Raw genomic sequence first — 22,449 nt, 5'->3', positions numbered from 1 at the left:
GCATGCATCCAACAAAGTTTGTTGTTCTTGTGCTTTGTAAGCCTGTATATAGCATTTAAAATATATTCATTCAACTTGATAGACCTCTATAATTAGCTCTAAATGTATGACAAATTTAACAAAAACGGATAACTATAATATCGGTTAGGCAGAACTGGGTCAAACATCGATTTAAACACAAAAGTTGAATAAGGATATCTTCTCTAAATATCTTGAATTTTTAGTGTTATTTCTTCAAAGAGGCATAACCCTTGTCTAACATCGAAAGTACCGTTAAGGAAATAAATGGGGTCAAAGGAAACATTTCGCACTGACTATATAGCTTTACCCTTTTAAGCAATGCAAAGTCTTATATTTATATGCACTCAATATAAGAGAGGTGCGATGACCACGTTTGTCTTCTAAAGATTCCAGTTTGATATCGATGGAGATTTCAAACAAAAAGGAGCGACATAATGCACTTGAGAGATGCTTAGATATTTTATTGGTCCAATCAAATGGAAATTCAGTTTGACTACAATTGACCACCTGATATCGGTGCTTTTTTAATTTAGTCTATGTCTTTGTGCCAGTGAAGTTAATTAGACTGCTGATGGTTGCTGTATAGAAAAGTTTAATTATAATTATTGTTTTGCCGATTTTACATTTTCTTGAGTCGATGAATTTTGGTTTTGACAGTGTTCACTTCATTGCAATTTGTTGTTGATGGTTGTACAAAGTGCATACGAATAAAATGTATTGTAGCTTTAAGTTTTGAATTACAATGCACGACTAGATTAACAAGTGAATACAGGTCACGGTACAATGTAAGAATCTTATTTTTCTAATGAGAGAGGTCTTCAATTTACAAGTTAAAATGTATGCAAGATATTGATGCGCCGACCACAAAGAGTGTGAAGGTCTAGGAGGAGTCTAGGAGTCTAGGAGGAGTCTAGGAGGAGTCTAGGTCCATGAATTTCCTAAATGTGGTACTTCAAGGTATGAGAATTTCATTATTTAAACTGTGACCTGCCTACTTAACATTGTAAGTCAACTAGTTAAGGGCGTGATACATCATTCAAACAAATGAAAAGGTTGAACAATTTTATTTCAAAAACATATTTCAACATACATGTATTTTTGTATGCACTAAACTGAAGAGTGAAATGAAATATTTTGATGACTATGTACAATGACATGTCTAGATGTGGACAAAATAGAAATTTAAATAACAAAGATGGGGGTGGGGCCGAAGAGGTGATGTTCCTCTAGTTTAGACTTCAATGTGTAAATGTGGTCAGTCCAACCACTTGAACTTGCTTCAGAGATGTATGGTGCAGTTAACCAAAAACATTCCAGTCTTCAACAAGTTAAGGTTAGAATATTCTACCTCTGAAGTAACTTGGGGGATAGATCATTAATGCTGACTGTTCCACTTGGGTGAGGTACACAGTGAACAAAATGCAGCATCAGCACCGTGATCCAGCAGGCCAGAGAACGACTAGACAAAGTGCTGTGATTGTTTCTTTTTAGTGAACACAATTTGGAAATGTTTTTCAATGTCCTCCTCTAGGAAGTCATCTCAACATCTTATTCCATGACAGTGTAGATAGAAATATTAAGGTGACAATGATTGATGCTCCCATAAGAAAAAGTAATTCAAATGCTATATATCAATATTTCAAAGACCTAAGGTGTCTGAATGTATACATGCAAGTGACAAGGTGTCTGAATGTATACATGGATGTGACAAAAACTTAACTATAATAATGTACAGAGTATGCCTACTATGGTTACAAATTTTGAATAATTTTTGTTTCATCATTTAGACATTTCATTGAATGTGTCCTCTATAAATTTGTTTAAATAGGCAGGAGATCTAGCATTTTTAATTTACATGAATAATTACAACCCAAAAAAATATGTGTTTTTATTTGGCAAATATATCCAAAGAAAATTCTAAAGATATTTTCTAACTATGTGTAACAATACATTAGTGCTAATGCTTCAGAAATTAGTTTAAAATATTAACTTCATAATTATTTCAGCGAATTCAGTTATTGGTTGCAAAGGGAATAATAATCTTATGTGAAAACAATTTAAAATGTAAATAATTCCAATAAACATTTTTCTGGCCATGGCTCATAAAAAACAAAACAGAAAGACTATCTGCCATTAGATGAAGACAAGGTTAGGGTTAGTTACATTGGCTTTATGTGGACATCAGAGTAGTGTACAGGGTGAACAGACAAATGTTTCCAAATGAAAAATTATTAAAGTAAACTTAGCTTGAAATGCACTATTATATGTTCTTTCAGATAACTAATAGAAAGTTTTGTTTGGTACACTGCCCATGGTGATGCAAGTCATGAGGAAACCAGCAATTAATCTGTTGTCACAGCAATTAGTCTGTAGTCATAGGAGAATGTTAGGAGATGAAATTATCTATATTAAGACATCAAGAGTCCCAAAGAGTCTCAAGTTTCATCAAATACAGTGTTCCAACTTATTTTATTTTCAAACAATCACAAAAAATGTAGAAAGAGAAAACCTCAGGAAAAGAAGAACAGACAACTGTGTGAACCAATGTTTTTAACACTTCTGAAACTACTCAAGGAAACATCTATTTTGCAGAAGATTGGTTGTAAATGTTTTACACAAAATTTGATTGGACTTGAAGAGAAATTAAGACTCTAATTGAAATGAATGTTGAGCAATGATAAGTAGCATATGTACAATGGTGTCAGGAACAAAACATGGCTTTCATTGAATACAATTACTTTTGCTGCTGCTGATAATATATATATATATATACATACACAGTCTAGTTTTTAAGTTTAAAAAAAAAACTGTTACAGTGTTACCTGAACATTCAGAATGTTAAAAAAAACTTTTTTTTTTACAGTTCACAACTTCAACAATAATAACAACAACAAAAAAAAAAAAAAGGTGATTGCACATTTTGTAAAGAAACAACTTTTTCTTAAGCTTATGAACATCTTTCTTCAAATAATTCAAGAAATGGACTTATTATGATAAACTAGTGTTTTAAACAAAAATTATAACGCCTGACTATGAAATCAGATCTGGTTCAATTGTTATGCTTACTAGAAAACACTTTGAAAACTAAAAGTATGTCTTGCAATTGAACTCAAGTGATGAAGTACAAAATGAAACAAAGACAATGATTCCAAGAGTTAGATCAAAGTGATGAAAAATGAATATCACAAAACCTTTGGCTGACTTACATTACAGAAATAGTTTGTACAATAATCTACAAATCAATGTATCCATCAAAAATGTTTAGCATGGTGTGTATCTTAGAGGAAGAGAGTTGTCTAGAACAATGTCTCACTGCTACAGGAACCAAACAATCAAATCAAAGAAATGCTCTCACTTTTTAACAATTTATATTTCAATTCATAAAATTTCAAATGTTTACCTTCAAAATTTTGATGTCCAGCATGAACCACAAGAGATTTAACATAGTGTACAAGTTTGGCAGTTAATATTCAGAAAATATTTCATCTGTACAAAACATTCTTATAATTGGTGGTACTTTACCCAGCCTCTGCATGGCACCCTCATGGAAATGTCTGTTTTGGAGACTGACTAACTGGAAACAAAAAATTTCCTCCTACAGCAAGTTACAGTCAACAAGCATTACATGTGGAAGAGGACGAAAGATAGGCTACACTAAGCCATTCTATATCAGCCATGCCATTCCTCATGAGGATCATTAGATGCAGTAACGACGCTCTCACTGTTAGAGGTGTTACAGTAACATTGTAGTACTATGGAGGATTCTTTAGTAAGCTCAGCCTCAGTCTCACTAGGAAGGGTGAATGGTGGGCTCAAGGAGCAATGTCCCACAAAAATAAATGTAATTAAAGGATATAGCTTATGGAAGACCTCTGGGTAAAATCCCTCCCTTAGGTCAAGATCATAAAAGGGTGCAAGCTTGACCTTAATGGGTACTCAACAAAGATACTTTAACAAATCTAAAATACTTTTATCATTCTTTTTAAAATCCATACATGTGCTATATGGTTAAGTCAAGTTACAAATAGGTACTTTTTTTTATTTAACAAAAATAATAATAATGTGAACATACCAACACTCAAGGTGCACAAACTAACCTTAACTACAAAAGTGTCTTTCTTTAGAGTACATTTACATGTGTATATAAATATTTTTTTCAATAACATATAGTATAACCAAAAATTGGTTGTTGCAAAAGCTTTTTTTTTTGTGGTAAGTCTGAAATCTCATTCCAAATTATTTTTATTCCATATTTTAATTTTAAAAAAATTCCAACGTCATCTCAAATGTATCTAGAACTTTTGACAGTGGAATCTATTTAGTAATACCTTGAATAATATATATTATATATATATACAGTGCTTTTTTTGTAAAAAAAAAAAAAAAAAAAAAAAAAAATAGGTGCCGGTACTCAGTAGTTGATTGCCTAACTTTTAACTACTAAAAATTAATAATATACGTTAAAATACAAGAAAAGTAATAATTTTTTCAAAAAGGCGCAGGTATGCTGTACCAGTGCGTACCGTCACAAAAAAAAGCCCTGTATAATACAAATACCAAGAAATTACTTCCTAACAATAAATTGTTAATCTTAAATCTATTTTTTTTTAGAAATAGTGGCCACAAGTTTATTGTAAGAACAGAAGTCTAGGAATTCTTATTTTATTGATAGAAGCCAAAATACTAAAAAAAACAAGGAATAAAGATGTAATCAGTTGAATACTTCAAAAAGTGCAAGAGTGTACAGAGGAGATAGTCTGCTGAAATGCAAACATCTTTTACAATTATTTGATATGCAGTTATTTCAACACAGCCTTGATGTCATGTTGAAAGCCTGGGTAGCAAAATCAAGACCACAAAAAAGTATAACTATAAAGAAAAGTTAGCAAAGTTTAATAATACCCAGTATGATCTCTAAATATGTTTGAGTGTTCACAAGGAACCATAAAGGATGACAGAAGGTATAATATAAACTTAGCAATACATAAATATTATGTTATACATTATTCTTATTCTAATAATTGACAGGTTTGGCAAAAAAAAAAAATAATAATCTCCAATTACATTTTACAAGAAATATTTTAGTTTTCTCATCACTAAGTGAACAAAATATTTGGCTACTTAAATGTTATTGTTTTTTTTTAAATTACAGATTACAAAATACTACCTTTGAGAAAAAAATCTAAGAAACAATTTTTAACTTATTTTATAAAATTGGTTGAATTTCCATAGATATCTGGTTGAATCCTCAAGACTTGGCAGGGGATAAATAATATATCAATAATGAACAGCCACTGTAATAGCAGGGAAAGCCCTTGTCATGAAACAGCCATATCTCGGAGCTTGTGGATTCTCTTCCACTCTCCTGTTGCATAGTTCATTTGGAAATAAATATCTTCCACTTTCTTTTTCACTGTGCCATCAGGCATTTGAACTAATTCTTCTTTCTCACTAAGTTTTATATTTAAAACTGAGCCTTGCTGTGGGCAGGGATTTTCTAGAAAAAAAGAGAAAAAGAATCTTATCAATTTTAACTTATCAACAAAGTACATATATATATATATGTATATCTTCTACTTTAAAACGTTGGTGAAGCATTGTGCAATTTTGTCACAGTAGCATAAAGTGGGTCCATCAAAGCAATTGGTCCACTTTCCCCGCCCCCCAAAATGTGAAAAATGTGACTGAACAAAAAAAGTATCTTTTGAACATAATAGAAAACAATCTCCTTTTCTGAACTATTATTGGGTTTAAATTTGATCTAACACTCTATAGAGAGAGAATGCAAGCTCTGATATATATATATATATATAAAAAAGGCATATGCCTTTTTTATTTTTATGAAATGTTTTTAAATCATAAAATAATAAACCGAACTATACCTCTTGAGCCAGCCATAAAGCCCAATATCAAAGCTTTCTCTGGTCGAGACACTTTGTTGGATGCTTTAAACATTTCCTGAGCTTCTATCATTTGTTCTTTCTGTAACATTTATGAGTAGAAAAAAAAAGATTGAATATGGTGTGTAAATCAAGTACTAAATGAGCATATATTACGCTTTAGCATTTATAAATATAAAATCACATGTTGCTCTATTGTTGATTTTTATACAATTTACTGTACTTTCCCAAAAGATAGTTTACTTCCATTATATATCTAAGTGGCATACTTTTTATTAAATCAGATCAATTAGCGCATTCTTAATGACACACAGGGATCAAATTACCACTAGTAACTGTGTAAATTTTTCTCTCCCCCCTTTCCCCCCTTGATTTTTTTTTTTTTTTTTTAGTTTACCATGAAGATGTGATTCTGTCCACAAAATTTACAATATGTGTGTGTATGTTTTTTGGGGAACGTTTCCAAAGCATTCTCCTACTTTTAGCTGAGCTTTGTTGGCTCAGCTAATTTTAAGACTTAAGTTTCAATTTCTGGTTGTGAAATAATTCATGTCTAATTCTGTGTTGAATTACAATTCCATATGAGTGTTTCTCCAGTACTCAGTGATGGGAACAGACTTTGAAAAATTTTAGGAAATTTTGTACACCTGCATTTTTTAACTAGCCGGTCGCACGACTTAAAAAAAGAAGCTGAATTTTTTTTAAATTATGCAGAATTAATTATATATAAATTATTTTCTTTAAATATTGTTGTATTACATAATGATTAGGCCTACACTGCATACGCTTTACTGCACACAAAATGCATGCAAGGCACTATTGTTTGTACTAAAAGATGAGAGGAGAAAGCTTTTTGCAGATGCTTTTTATCAGGGTCCAGTCAGTCTGAGCATTCTATAATAGATAAATGCTTTACTGGTATTGTAACAACTTCTCTCTCAAACAACTATAAAGAATTAATGTGTTTGAAAATCAAAACATGAGTTATAGAAATACTTCAAAAGTATGAGCTACACTTCTGTTTGTTTCAATGGATATTACATTTTGTACATGAGAAACTGATTATTAAACTTTGTAGGCCTACATGAAGTCCACCAAAAAGAAAGCTGCTGAATCTCTGCTGACTTCTTAAGCAAGACAAGCAAGAACAACCAGATGAGGAGCAATGCTTTTGTGGAAGAGAATGTCTTAGCAATAAAACTGCATATTGAGGCTTCCTTTGTGACACTTTTTCATGCAGATACAAGTTGTTTACAAGAAGTGGATCTCTAGGACTATGGCACAACTACACTGGACTTTAAAAACATTAGTAATGATTATTATTATGATTATAATCATTAAAAAAAAAGAAAAAAAAAAAGTAGGATTTTTTTTTTTATGTCAGGGAAAAATTTCTTTTTTTTTTTGTTAGAAAATCGGATCAGAAGAAATTTTCGGAATTCCGAAAATTTTCAGGGAATTCTGAACATTTTCAGAAAATTCCCATCACTGAGTACTAGGCACCAATAGGTTTGATTCACTTAAAAGTCTACATTTAAAACATTTTTAATTAAAATGTCCCAATTTTCATTTTATTGTATTTAGAAATGGTTATAAGATGTTCTGAACTTGAAAGGTGTATAGTGTAATTTTAAAAAATTGTAAAAAATGTGTGAAATAGTACACAAAAAGGCATCTTTTGACGTAACATGGAACACTTGGGTAAGGTTGAAGTATTATTCTTTTAAAACTAAGGAGTATTGCACAGACTTTTATGTTTTGATGCATCAAGAAGTGTCCCACTTTAATTGGAGTTGTCTATGAATTGTAAACGAAGTAAAAGTGGTCAGCTCCTTACTCTGCTTCTGTTATTAAAAATATCAATAATTAATTTACGTTAACACAGTTTATTTTCACTTGAAATGCTTGCTGATGACACACACACACAAAGGCATAATAATCTCTTTGTGGCTAAAGACAACTATTTTGTGAATCCCTAATAAAAGAAAAATTGATATAATTTAAATGTATTTAAACACTAAATAAAAAGTTGTATTGTAGATTATATATTGATAAAAAAAACTATTTAATATTGGTATATTTAACATTGGTGTCCTATGTAACACCCACTACATCTTGTAATATAATATTCGTGTTTAAATTTTTTCTCCACACAAGTATAAAGCAGAACTATGAATAAGATTTCAGTACTCCCAATTTAATCTTTCACACAACTTTCAGATTTATAAAAAAAAAAATTTTCCTTTACATTAAAAAAAAAAAATGGTTTGTTATTGAAGAGTTAAAAACAAGGAAAAAGAAAGTACTTACAGTCAAAGATAATCCTTTCTTTGCAGCTGGCTGAGGTTGAGATGGGGCGATCGAAGGGGCCACAGCTACTAACTGAGGTTGTACCCCAAGCTTTGCCCCTTGCTGCAGCAGAACAGTCTGTTGCGGCCTTACGATTGCTGTTGGCAATGAAGCAGTTGCTGGAGATGCTGCAGTGGTGAAAAGTGCTGTGTTAGACTGTGTTATAACTGTGGTAGTGAAGGATGGCTGCTGTGCGATGAGTATGGGAGACATCATGGTGATTGGGGTGGGGGCAGTTTGCCGGATACCCTGTGGCTGCTGAAGTAACTGCTGCTTAAGCTGTTGTGAGAGATTCTGTTTAGTGATTGGTAGAACTGAAGATATTGTTCCAATTTCTGAAAATTTGTTTAACAGAATATTTTAAAATCATAAAATACTTTTTGGAGACTGTAATAAATAAAAGAAAGCGATCAGAGAGCCTGACAATATGTAAAGAAAATTATATAATACAATTTCAGCATTTATAAATAAATACTAGCTGAATATTTGTACTAGATAAATAATTTCAAACAAAGATTTTTTTTATAGTTTAACATACCACCAATTGTGGTTGGTGCATTCTGTCTGACTGAGTTTGGTAAGTATGCTGGAGTTGGCTGAGAAAGGGCTGATGGTGCAACACTCAAAACTGTGATTGGCATTTTCTGTTGAAATTTAAAAAAACAATATTGAATATTATTTATCAGTAGCTTAGAAAGTTTAAAAATTACAATAAATTTAAGAAAAAAAATTAAGGGAAATATTTTACCGGCGTTACTGGGGCCAAGAGTCCAGCAGCATAGTCAGGTGTATAGGATGCAACAGTAGAGGGCGTTGTGGGAGATGTAACAACAGGACTGACACCACCAGCATTTGCTGCAGCCACTGCAGCGGCTTCCTTTTTCTGAGCTTCTTGAGCCATATCTGTTGATGAAGCAACAATGAAACATTTTGAATGCCTGCATTCAATTAATCTTGCAATATAATGGGTTGTAAGTGTAATTATATAAATCTTGTCAAGAAACTTAATAGGGCTAAACATTTTTTTGGGGTAATATATTATATGATGAACCACTTATTCCTACTTGAAAGTCACTTGTAACAATAAGACCCCCATCTACTACATAATTATTGGTGAATAACATAAAATAGAACAAATAACAAAATTCCATTACCTGCTATTTTCTTTCTTCTTTTAGCTTCTTTAGCTCCAACAGGCATTTCTTCAATCTCAAGCAACTAAAATATACAAAAATACATTGTGAAAATGCATACAACATAAATTATTTCAGGATATAACATAGACATAAAACGTAGTTTTTTTTTTTCATATGGAAAAGCTTCTGTTTTTGTAATATAACAAAAAATGAAAAGTGCTTTTGATAAATCCCTTTTCCATCAAGACCTTCATTATCATTAACCAACATTGTAGGAAAAATATGAGGCCCTTTTGTAATTGTTTGAGCTACAGATAATCTCAATCCCAAACACATACTTTTACATTAAAAAATAGCTGATAAGTTATTAGTTCATGAAAAATGAACAAGATTAGACATGGCTATTTTGAACATGATGGAGACAGTAGTGGTATCATTATAGAAACTTGTAATTGTATATATATGATGAACTGTCTATTTCAATAATTTGTTGATCTAGATGTGTTGAAATGAAATATGCATAATTTAAGTTCAAAAACAAAAAGGTGTGTTTTCAGAAGCCAAAAAGTTGCATTTATTCCTAGTTCATTGAAGTGGATGGTGACATCCAAGTTTACGTAGTAAAATCTTTTTTAAACAGAAGTATAGAAAGTACAAAAGACAATGAGTAAACTTTCAGTGGGTTAAAATGGGTTAAAGTTAAAATGCAGGTGAGTTGGCAGACTTTTTTTTAACTTAACTGGTTTGCACTTCATAATAAGATATTAAAATCTTTGTGCTATTTAATGGATTTTGAGTCTCAATTAAATCAAAACTTACTTTAATTTTAGTATCTTTTTTTGCAGATCCCGGACGAGCAGATATTGGTAATGGAGTGATGGGGGAACGACTCAAGGATGAATTCAGCCTTAATGAACTATTAGGAGATCTAAAATCAGTACCTGATAGAGACGAACGTGTTGGTGTCATTTTTAGAGGCGCTGAAATAGATAAGAAACATGAAAATACCAAAATATTATACACATATATTTATATATTTTTCCCTAATAAGATTTTGAATGCTAGGTGAAAATTTTTTTTATTTATAATCAATTAGCCTAAAGAAAACAAAACATATGTATACAGTTTATCATCTTTACCCTAAAAAAAATACTTACTAATATCCATAGCTTTGGCAAAACTTCTAGATTTTATTGGTACCGAGCTTGAGGCATGGTTTCTTTTGTTTGATACAGATTCTGAAGCTGTTGACATGAATATTACTTTTTAATAAATATTTCTTATTCAGACCTGCCTACCAAAAAAAAGTCCAAATGCGTAACACTTACGGTCAAAATGCGTATTTTGGCACCAGAATGCGTAACACTTACGTGATCCTCTATTTTGTCATATATATCTATATATATCTATATATATATATATAATATTAGATGTCATGATTAGATCTACAATCTAAATCTAGATCAATAGAGTTGATTTCTAGACTAGATCTGGATCTATGTCTATATAATGAATATAATCTACTCTAGATCTGGGCTCAAAAGTGTTACCGATGCCGTGGATCCGCTAGATCCAAACTTTCGTAGGCCTACCTTCATACTTGACCTATTCTATACTAAGACTAAGAATCTAGTCTAGATCTAGACTAGATGGTAGTAAATGTTATCGATCTAGATCTAGTCAATCTAAATCATACTAGATCTAGATCTATAACTAGTTTGTAGGGTAATGTAGAGAATCATAACGTAATGACTAGCTAGACTCGAGCTAGATCTATCCCTGTATAACAAGTTATCTAGATTCTAGATCTAGAATCTAGATCTAGACTAGATATCTACAATGTCACTCAATGTGTTTTGAATCGATAGCTCTTCGATTTTTTTTCTATACAAATGAATACGAGAATCAGGAATGCACCAATAATTAATTTCTACTCATGAACTTACAAAAAAAAAAGTCACGTTGGTGTATCAGCTAACTGACGGTACCAACCTGGTACCAGCCCGCCACTCCCTCACTCACGCGTTCTTCATTTCTATAGACATCTAATTGCTATTAAGTACCAATCAACGTATAGATCTGGGCACATTGTGTTCACCCCACCTTTTCTGTTTCGCCCCTCTCCCCACAGGTGGGCTTAGCGTGACCTCCGTGACCGCTTGTAAGCTAGTCTAGAGAGGAGAAAAAAAAAGCATACGAAATGCGTAACGCGACGGGTTAAATGCGTATTTGCGTACTGGCGGTCATTTTTGGGAGATTTTGCGTAACGAATACGCATTTTGCGTAACGGTAGGCAGGTCTGCTTATTATACCAAAATAGTTAACAACACAATGATAGTAAAAACAATGTGTTTGTTATGAATTAGATGAACTACTTACATTTCTGTATTATCTCTGCACGCAGAGCTGCAGACTTAGGTTTTCTTTTTACAGTGAAATGTTTTGATGCCTCTGGAATATGGCCGGCTGCTGCTGTTAGAGCTGCCTTGTTCAGGTATTGACACTCAAGAGGCATCATGCTCACAGTTGAATTTTTAGCTAAGTAATATCATAATATGGTGGTATTATAATTTAATTCAATTAAAAATTCTAAAGTAATATTAATGTCAAAGTTTATATTGTTGACAATAGCCCAAGAATCAATTCTGTGCCCTAAGTAAAAGATACTTCAAGATGTAAAGGTGGCACAAGTCACTACAATTTCATAAAAATGGATATTAAAAAATATTGAGTAAGTGAATTGAGTCTACTATCTTCTTCAGTAAGCATTCAACACTATGTAATGCAAAGAAAACACAAATGTCCTTCAATTTGTATGTTTCCAGACTGATAATATATACATATATTTTTTTTTAGATAAGACTGGTCATCATAGGGGACTTAAAATTGACTTGCACATATTAATTTGAATGATCTCATTAAATATTGTAAAACATTTGAAAAAAGTCCTAGGAATTAGCTCTTTCAGTGTGGTGTTACTGTAAGCGAGTAACTTTACTAGCACTGGTGAGAGCGGCGTTACTCTCAGCGAGTAACTTGATATATAATATTTATGTCAGTCTCTTTTTAATGTCAAGTTATGTTTTAGATTCCGGATGTGAGAGTTATTTTTTTTATTGTAAATTGGATGTTAATGGTACCTATTTTTGTACCCAGTATGAAATAATACAATCAATTTTTTTGTGCATCTGTTATTTTTATATGAAATTTAAAATAATAAAATGTATTTACTTAAAATTTTGTAGTTTTTCAATATTTATGAATTAAATATATAATTAATGGGTTAAATACTACAGTATAACAATTTTTTTTTTAAATTTTATATTTCCTTTTTCAGTGCTCAGTTTAAACTTAATAAAAAAAAAATATTGTCCTGAATAATTTAATTTATTTATTACTTTTATAGCCAATTCATTTTCCTTTAAAATAAAATTGGATATGTTAGATTAAATAATAAACAAAAAATTTCTGTTAGTTTTAGTAACTCTAACACCCCTAGTGCAGATTTTTGTTTAGCCCAGAAATTTTTATATATTTTTTTTCAATCAAAATAATTCGCACTGAAAGAGATAACAGTCAGCTATATGATAAAATTGTTTTTAATAATACTCAGTAAAAATAATATTAATGACCTATTTATATACTATACTATGATTATTCAAATGATATGAGATCAAATACATTGTTGGCCACCACATTGACCTTGAATGTCCTCTTTTGTGACAGTGAAAACCCCTTCTGGAGTTGTATATTCAGCCACAAATTTGTCATATATTATGTATGTTATACATATAAATCATATTATATGTTGTCGGCATTCACCTGGATGTTTAATGAGCTTGTCTTTTATATTGCAGATGAATATAAATAAATTAATATAAAATGTTTAAATTAGATTCTTAAAAGAAAGCACTTAATGATGTACCTACCAAGCAGTTTGATTTCATCCAAACAAACCAACATGTTGGAGTCAGATCTGTTATCCTGTTCCACCAAGAGCAGAGCACCGGTTGATGGGAACTCCCTCATAATTTCGCCTATGGTGGCAACCCATGGATCAGGATCATTAATCCCCAGGGATATGATTTCTTCCAAATCAGATTGCCACTGGATTGAATAGATGTACAGCACATAAATTATAAATTACATTGGTTTCAATCTGGTAAGTTAAAATCATATTAAACCAATATATATATTTGATATAAATCTTTCACTGCCAACAATTTTAGATTGAAAGTTGGTAGTAATTTTTTTAAGAATTAAAAGCACATGACTTAGTCTTAGAATACGGTTACTTTTGTTTTTAGAAAAAGATACATTTTGGTGAAGTATGAGTCTAAAATACTGGGAGTGTTGATATTACTAGTAAGAAAAAAACAACTCAGCACCTGGCCGTGACAAACTTTTGAACTAAATTGATAGTAAAAAAGAGCATAAAAAAGTCTATGGGGTGCTTATCCCTTGATCTTGGTGCTCAAATGGGTCTTCTCTATCTAGCTCCGCACCCTTACCTCTAAACTCTAAACCATGTTACCATGAATAGACATCATAAACACTTTACTAAATCTAGTGAAATCTTAGTTTTCCTCAATACTGCCCTGATTTTTATTAAGGCTATCAGAGTAAATGAAATTAGTCAGTGAGTTTGCTTTTATCAATATCACTGGCTGACATGTTAAAAATTTCACCTGTCGCTAGCTAACTTCAAAAAAATCAATACAAACAAAATATCATATAAAATCAGCAAAGGAAACCGCCATTACAGTCTACTAATGTGTAGAAATAGTAAAAACTATTCTGATTGGCTGATACAAACACTTGCTAGCAAATCTTGTGGTTGGAAACATTGCGGCCGACAGATCGGTTGGTTAATCTTTTTCCCAAATAGCCTTGGGCTGATAGATCAGCTCCGTTGTCTTAAGAAGGTTAATAAGTAGATCTATTGAATTCTATTGCCTACAAAACTCAACTTCAACTTTTGACCTGGTGGTGTGTCTTGCCTGGCTTAGCCAGCGACAAGCTCTCCTCTCACTTGTTCCATTGCGCTCAGTGTTACGTCAAAACACAACCAAAAAAAAAATTAAAAATTTCTAACTGTTAAACATACAGTCATAATTTATACACCATTGCCAATGATGATTGGAAAGTTCTGTTAAAATATAAAATATTTTAATTTTTTTTTAAATTTTAATTAATGTAACGTAAAATTGTGAAAAAGTGAGTAGACAACTTTAGACTTTATCATTTATGAAAGCCAGTCTGGCAGTACTGCAGCCAAGTAAATAGTCTCTCTAGATCTAACTTTACTGCTCTAGGCCCTAGGCTAAAAAAAAAAATAAGTCATAAGGCTGTAATCATAAATTCAAAAATTGATAAATACACATTTTATTAACAAAAAAAAAACGTCAACACAGAGTCAGAGACGACAGAGTAAGAGTTGAGTTAGTCAGTTTGACAGTACAGTGTTACACACCTGTTCAACATTTCGTCGAGGAATGTGTAAAAATGATAATAACAATTTTACTTTAACATGGGATTGTAACGCATGGAAACAATCTTGAATGTTTATTAGCCTTTCTTGTGATAATTGAGAGCAAATACTTTTTCCAGACCACAAATCGTCAGTAGAACCCAATTTGTTATGAAGCCAGAGAGCTGTATCTCCGGCGGCCATCTTAAAAGAGTCTTAGTTTTAAACTACTCAATTAGATTTAATCAGTAATCGATTACATTTTTCTAAATTATTTCAATTAAAAATATTTAAATCTGTAGTATATTATTATTAAATGAACATAAAGTATTTTTTATTTTTTTTTATTTGAAAAAAATATCATTTGCGAGTGAAAAATAGTAATTTAATCTTAAAAACAAATGCTCGATACTGTCAGATCATAGCAGGCTTTGAATAAGATACTCTTTAAATATATCACATACTCTATCTGGAAGTATTGCGTTCTGATTTAGATCTATATAATATATAAAATACTGTATAGATCTTACACCATGATCTAACACCGCTTGCTTGATTTATACAGACTATATATAAGAACAGTTAGTTAATAAATGAAAACTGCCATTCCCAAATTGATGAAACTATAACAAAATCTAATAAAATCTCAGAACGACACAAGGATAAAGGCACATTCCTCGTTCCATCTGCTAGGACAAATTTGTACAAATATTGCTCCTTCTTCCCTAGTGCTATTAGAGCATGAAATGGGTTGCCTGAGCCAACCAGAAAAAAACAGTGACTTGGCAGAATTTGGGTCATTGGTTAACATGCATGACGCGTAGGACGCAATCATCTTCTTTTTTTGAAGTAGCGTCTGTATTATATAAGATAAGAAGATAACATAAGTTGCATTTTTCATTATTTCTACCTTCCCTCTCGACGAATCATACCCTATAAACATGCCCATTACAGCCCAGTATCAATTTTAATTAGGGTTATCCCCCTTTGCCCTAATTGCAGCCCTAAATAGCCCAAATGGCGCCCTAATGGGCGCGCATACCGTTTGCACATTGGCGTCATTAGGTTCCCATTAGGGACCAATACGGGCAACCCTAATCGTGCCAATATCGGCCCAGAATGGGTAAACCCACTTCCGGATTCATTAGGGATTTCCAGAATCGCGCCCTAATCAAGCCCATACTAGCCCCAATGGTTTAGTAACTGAGATTTTCATTGGGGTTCAGTTAGGGATAACCCTTATTGTGCCATTATCGGTCCGATGCTGGCCTGAATGGTTTAGTAACTGAAATATTTATTAGGGCTGAATTAGGGATAGCCCTTATTGTGCCATTATCGGTCCAATGCTGGCCCCAATGGTTTAGTAACTGAAATATTTATTAGGGCTCAATTAGGGATAACCCTTATTGTGCCATTATCGGTCCGATGCTGGCCCGAATGGTTTAGTAACTGAAATATTTATTAGGGCTCAATTAGGGATAACCCTTATTGTGCCATTATCGGTCCGATGCTGGCCCTAATGGTTTAGTAACTGACATATTTAAGGCTCAATTAGGTATTATGCAAATACTGTCTCCGATGGTTCAGTCATTAAATTTTATTATGGCTTAATTAGAGATAATATTTAATGTTTTTCAATACTGTAGTTTAAAACAAATTCATTAGTGATTTTTTGTTTATAATGCCCTTTTTGTTCAGATGCAGCTCAATGGCTTAGTATGAGATTTTTAACCTTTTACATAGGTCTACTTTCACACTGATGATTTAGATCTAGCAATAGAATTATTTGACACAATTGTTTGGAAATTATAATGAATAATTGAATCAGTGCATGATCTCTATATACATCTAGCTATAATGTCAACATATTTATAAAGTAATGGACATGCTATATTACATTTTTGGGTTTGAACACTAGCATACAATACAATTTTTGGTAATGTAAGTAGGTCAATCTACCCAATGAAACCTTATTACCCCACACCGCGCCAGAATGGTTTCGATAGGGCTTTGTTTGTAGGGTACTATACTACTTTTAAAATAGTGGCCTGGTCGTGCGGTTGGCGCGCTGACTGTCGTTCGGACTTATTTTATCGATGGTCCTGGGTTCAAATCCTGCCCGCTCCATCCCCCGTCGGACTAGGAAGTAAACTTTCTTCAACTCTGAAGGCCTACTTCAGAATAAATAATCTTTAAAAAAACAACAAACTTTATCAAACTGCATAGGAGAGACGCGAAGTCCTAAAGCACCGAATTTATAATTCTTTATATTTGTCAATTTTTTAATTATTTTTTTTTAGCCTTCTCTCATATATGCTTGATTCCGTCTTTCATCGATCAAATCTACCCACTTTTACAACCTTATGACCTAAAAGATACACAAGCAAATAATTTAAAAAAAAATAATTTTAGGCCTAGATATTCCACAATTAAATCATGACATAGCGTATCAGTCTTAAACTTTCTAAAACTCTCATTTACTGATCCCACATCTCTATAATTGTTAAATCAGATCCAACAGAACAATAAAGTAAAATATGTACCGTATCAAAACTTCATCCTTCATATAGGCCCTAAATCCAGTTTAAAGAACATTAAATTGAAATAACAACATGTGTCATGGCTTCAACAGAGGGTATATAAGCATATGTGTGCTCGTAATTTCAGAAATTTAAGCAAATCTAATAAATTATCTGATTTAAGCCTAAGCTGTTCTACATTTTAGTAAACATTTTAAATACATTAGTTTTCATTTCCTCATGTAGTAGTTTTTACTGAAAACGTTTGATGCCCCTACAAAGTTAGCAACCCGTCTGAAATAGCAACCAAAAAAAAAAAAAGTTTATTTATGGCCGTTGTAGCTATATATTATATGCCACACTTCCGTGATAACTAGTTTTGCTATTTATATACAATTTTTTGTTTTAATCTAAAATTGGTTTACAATAAAAATGTTCAATATTTAAAATATGTAAATGTTTTATAAAATTAATAATAATCGATAATTTTCTTTAATAATTTTTAGAAAATAGAAACTTAAAATACCTTTATTAATTTATTACCATTTTAACTGTTTAATTAGCTAAAAGATTTTTGGGAATAAAAAATGCAAAATTTTATTATTTAAACATCAAATGAGTTATCTATATCGTTATATAACGAAAACAAAATTTTCAAAGGTTACCACTTCCAATAAAGATAACTGTTGCAATACGATGTCATCTATTTTTAACTTACATCAGCACTACTATATTTAGACTTTTAGGGCCAACTAAAGTTTAAGCATTTGAAGCAATATTTGCAAAATAATGCATATAAAATTTAAAGGTTTTTCTCTTCAAAGAAACTTTAATTAAAAAGTAGGCCTATTTATCATAAGTCCATATCTTTCATAAAAGTAATATCTGCTGGTTAGCTCAGTCGTAGGCCTACACTATCGGAGATTAGAGTCGATGGTTGAGGGTTCGATTTCCGAGAGGGTATAATATACTTTGTTTTTAATTTTTAATTTTAATTTTTAAAAAAATAATGACAGCCAGAACATATATACGAGCCACACCTAAAGGATGGACTTGTTATCAAAGGCTATGTCGCATTTCATTAGAAGCTTTTTATAGGTAGTGGAGTGCTGATATTTTTGCAGATATACCCAAACATGGAACAGGATTCGGGAGTCAACTCTTAGGAAAATTAGGAGCCGGTGACAATTAAGCAGTTTAAGATAACAGTACTGCTACACCCTGGCAAAGTCGATCTGCAACGCCGCTTTTCCCAAATTGTATAGGCAATAGCTGTTCCTTAGGATGCATCATATTTTTTGACAAATATTTTTTCTTTTTTAAGCCTTTAATTAATTCTTAGAGGCTTGATTCCTTCTTTCAGCAATCAGCTACCCACTTTTACAACCTTATATGGACTAAAAGATACACAAGCAAAGAATTTTTTTTTTAATTTAACTTTTAGATATTCCACAATTAAATTATGACAGAGCATATCAGTCTCAAACTATGTTTCTAAAAATCTCATTCAGATCCTATAGAACAATAAAGTATGTACCATCAAAACTTTGTCCTTCATATAGGCCCTAAATCCAGTTCAAAGAACATTTAAATAACAACACGATGGTTATTTTTATACTTTTTTTTCAATGGATGTGGGCATCATAGTTGTCAATTTCGATGTTTATATAATAAATTCTTTTAAATCTAAAATTGGTTTGTCATAGAAATGTTCAATATTTAACAACTCTTGCTTTCAACCATGATTCTGGCAACATCAGTATAGTCACTCCCACTCATTTCTCCCAAGGAAGAGTAAGATCTTCTGTGATGGTTGAAACTTCTTTGACAGGACTTCGCCAGTAGTGATCCCATGAATGCTCTACATAGCTACTTATTTCTAAACTGCTGTTTGTAACTCGAATAAATACCTCGATTTTGAGCGGAATCAGATATGTCGGTAGACTCGCGTTATCGGCAATAGAAAACATCTCAAAATTTGGTTTGTCTGTTAGTTTTGAATGCAGATATTTGCCATTATCTTTTTTTTCGTCTTGTTTTATAGACTGACAGCTTCAACAGCGTTCTTCTTTTCACAATATATTTCTTCAACCATAGCTCGTACGCACTTTTTTATGCATTTTCCGTCGGAACTCTTAAACTAGCCTTACAGCCGATTCATTTTCTTGTCTCTTTCTGGTAATATTCTCATCTTTCCTCCACTCTAGGTTTAATCTAATATTCACGTTTCATACCAAGAATGCCGCCTTATTAGCGGCCCACGAAAGGGGAAAAGGCGCTATTAGTTTTGTGTGAAATGTCTGTCCGTCCGTCCGTCCCGTTTAAATATGGTAAACTAGAAAAGATAGTGAAAATCCGACATCACAATTTAATACTTTAAATTCAAAGTTCTGATGCAATGGCTACATTTTTCTTTTCTGAAATCGAAAAATCTAATTTTTTAAAATCACTTATGCAATAAGTTTTTTTTTTTTTTTCATAAAAATACTCCACTTTTACAACTATTCACTTTTAATAGTAACAAACACGGAAGGCTCTTCATTAGGGGAGATCACCATTTACTATATTTTTAACACATTTATGCAAACGGTTTTAGATTTTTTAAAATATACATACATTTTTTTTTACATTTGTATTGCTAAGTTAAGTAAGTTCTGTTATAGTAACTACTAAATTTCCACACAAAAAAATTATTTAGTATGCATATAATGTTGGACATAATTTAAAACAACAATTAATAAGTAGTTTTTCATATTATCGTGTAAACTGCAGCACCACCAGAACAGGAATCTTCTTCTTACGTAAATGTTTTTTTTTTCTTCTCTGTCATTTGTCTTTGCTAGAATTTCATTCTGAAGTTCTTTGTGAAAATATTGAAACCTGCCTTTTTACCTGCCTGGGTGGACCACTTCGAGGGCCGATTTTGAATTTGCGTTTCCACACAAACTGTCTTTGTAACCTTGTTTATTTATGTGTTTGGTTTCATAAAGGTGTTTTATGTTATGTTCTTTAAAAAATAGCCACTCTTTCTTTATAAAACAAATTTGTTGACTTATTATCAGTACCAAGCTATCTACTCTAACGTAGGGAAAGATATTTGTCTCAATTTTTTTGTGTGGAGAAGGGTTTTCCACACTTTGTGCAGACGTCTCTGCGGATCTAAGGAAACAACGTCGCTGGCCGGATGTGTTGCTCGTGGGCCGTATTTTCGGTTCAAAGGGTTATGGTGAGATGATAAAATAATTGCTACAAATTGTATTGCTCCTCCTTCGTGATCGAAGATGAGCATATTTCTCATTTCCTACGGACTCGAAGATGACTATAAAGTCCAATCCTCGCTTTAAAAAGCCGGCCGCATATGTGGCATGGGTGGGTTTGGTCAGTTGCAGATAGGCCTGCTTCTTCTTCTACCAACAAAAAGCTGAGAGAAGAAGCAGACTACAAATTGTATAGTTTAGTTCAGTCATAAAATTATCTAGGAAAATGCCTGTTGGTTTTGTCTTCGGTATATATAGCCTAGTAGATTCCAATGTTAAATTTGATTATTCCCCAAACTCATTTTTTTTAGCAATTTTAAAAATTTTTTTTTTTGGCTTTTAAAAAAAAAGCTTTCAAATTTAAGACAAATCAGAGGTGTAGCTAGCAACGTGTGATTGGTGCGGGCCGCACGGTGCATCAAGTTGTGCGGGGCATCACATTTTCCTCCAGTAGGTATATTACGTTCCTATTCCCTTGACATTTTCGTTAAAAAAATAGGATAGTTCCTCTTCCTTTTGTCCATGAAATCCACAATCTTGGAGTTTTCTTTGACTCAACTCTATCGTTTGACACACACACAAGTCAGCTCTGAAAGGGTCTATGTGTGCAGCTGCGACCATATTTGACAACAGAGTCAACAAAAATATAGGTTGCATACTCTCCTGCCTTGACTACTGCAATGCCATGCTAGCAGGTCCAAATCGCTAAGCTGCAGCGAATTCAGAACAGCGCTGCAGGTATAATCCAACGAACAACAAGACGCGATTTCGCACCAGTGCCCTTGCATACACACTATTGGCTTCCTGTGAATGCAAAAACGACTGCAAGGTGGCCCCACCTTGTCATCAGTGCATCTACATTAAAGAAATGCCTTTGTACCCTGATCTCTAAGAACATGCTTCACAACAATCAAGAAGAAATTCAAAACTTTTAAGATTAGTTTGTCATTTCTCGTGTTTATGTCACCTTGATCCTACATTATTTTTGTTATCAGCGCTATATAAATTGAATTATTATTACTATTGCATGCATTTTTATTTGCATACATAATAAGTGCAAAAAAAAAAATCGGAGTAAATATGAAACAGGTGGTGGCACACAAAATCTAATTAATGTGGCCTTCATGGTGAAACAGAAATAAATTAGTTCTGGCATTCAAGAATCATGAATCGCTAAAAATTATGTTAAAAACACAGTGAAGCTAGACTTCTATAGAAACATATTCTTAATGATATTATTGGAGGTAACGTGTGCTTGTTGTATTTCACAGAATATATGAATTATTAATATTATGTAGATGGGAGATAATGAGTGTTTGTTGTATCTAATAAAATATATGCGATCTTACAATAAATGCATTTTTGTTTCAACTCAACTATTGTAACATGAGAAATGATTGTGCCTGATTGAATTATACATTGCATTATAATTAAAATTCAGGTAACATTTTGTACTCATTGTCTTTATTTTATTAAGAAATTGCATCACATTAGAGTGAAAATAATCACATGCTCATATTTCACTAGAAATCATCAATGGTAATTAACAGTAATTACAATGATGTGAGACTTGAATTATATTTTTCGAAAGTGTGAACTTTTTAAATACTATGATTATTATAATAATACTTTTATGTTTATATTTTTTTTTTATACTTTTCTACAAATTCTATGCCACTATTATTTGTACAAATTGTACAACTTGAGTATTGTAAAATTGAAATTAATATTTGATTTTCTTCTTTTCAAATAATGAGAGTTCTGCAGGTTTAAACCAAAATAAAAACAATTAAAAGA

General features: G+C 32.1%; 1 protein-coding gene across 1 annotated transcript; it reads right to left on the bottom strand.

The window, feature by feature from the left end:
* Positions 1-1,069: 1,069 nt before the first annotated feature.
* Positions 1,070-15,084, bottom strand: LOC106059576 (negative elongation factor A-like). Its single transcript, XM_013217244.2, has 11 exons — positions 14,880-15,084; positions 13,336-13,513; positions 11,786-11,944; positions 10,564-10,650; positions 10,226-10,386; positions 9,425-9,488; positions 9,019-9,173; positions 8,809-8,914; positions 8,232-8,605; positions 5,904-6,003; positions 1,070-5,518 (listed from the first exon to the last, which is right to left on the bottom strand). Exons 1-11 carry the CDS (start codon positions 15,078-15,080, stop codon positions 5,340-5,342), a joined length of 1,764 nt encoding a protein of 587 aa, XP_013072698.1. The 5' UTR covers positions 15,081-15,084; the 3' UTR covers positions 1,070-5,339.
* Between the last annotated feature and the right edge of the window lie 7,365 nt (positions 15,085-22,449).

Source organism: Biomphalaria glabrata, chromosome 1, assembly GCF_947242115.1.
Source record: "Biomphalaria glabrata chromosome 1, xgBioGlab47.1, whole genome shotgun sequence".
In the NCBI taxonomy this organism is placed as follows: domain Eukaryota; kingdom Metazoa; phylum Mollusca; class Gastropoda; family Planorbidae; genus Biomphalaria; species Biomphalaria glabrata.
This window is presented reverse-complemented; position numbering and strand designations above follow the sequence as displayed.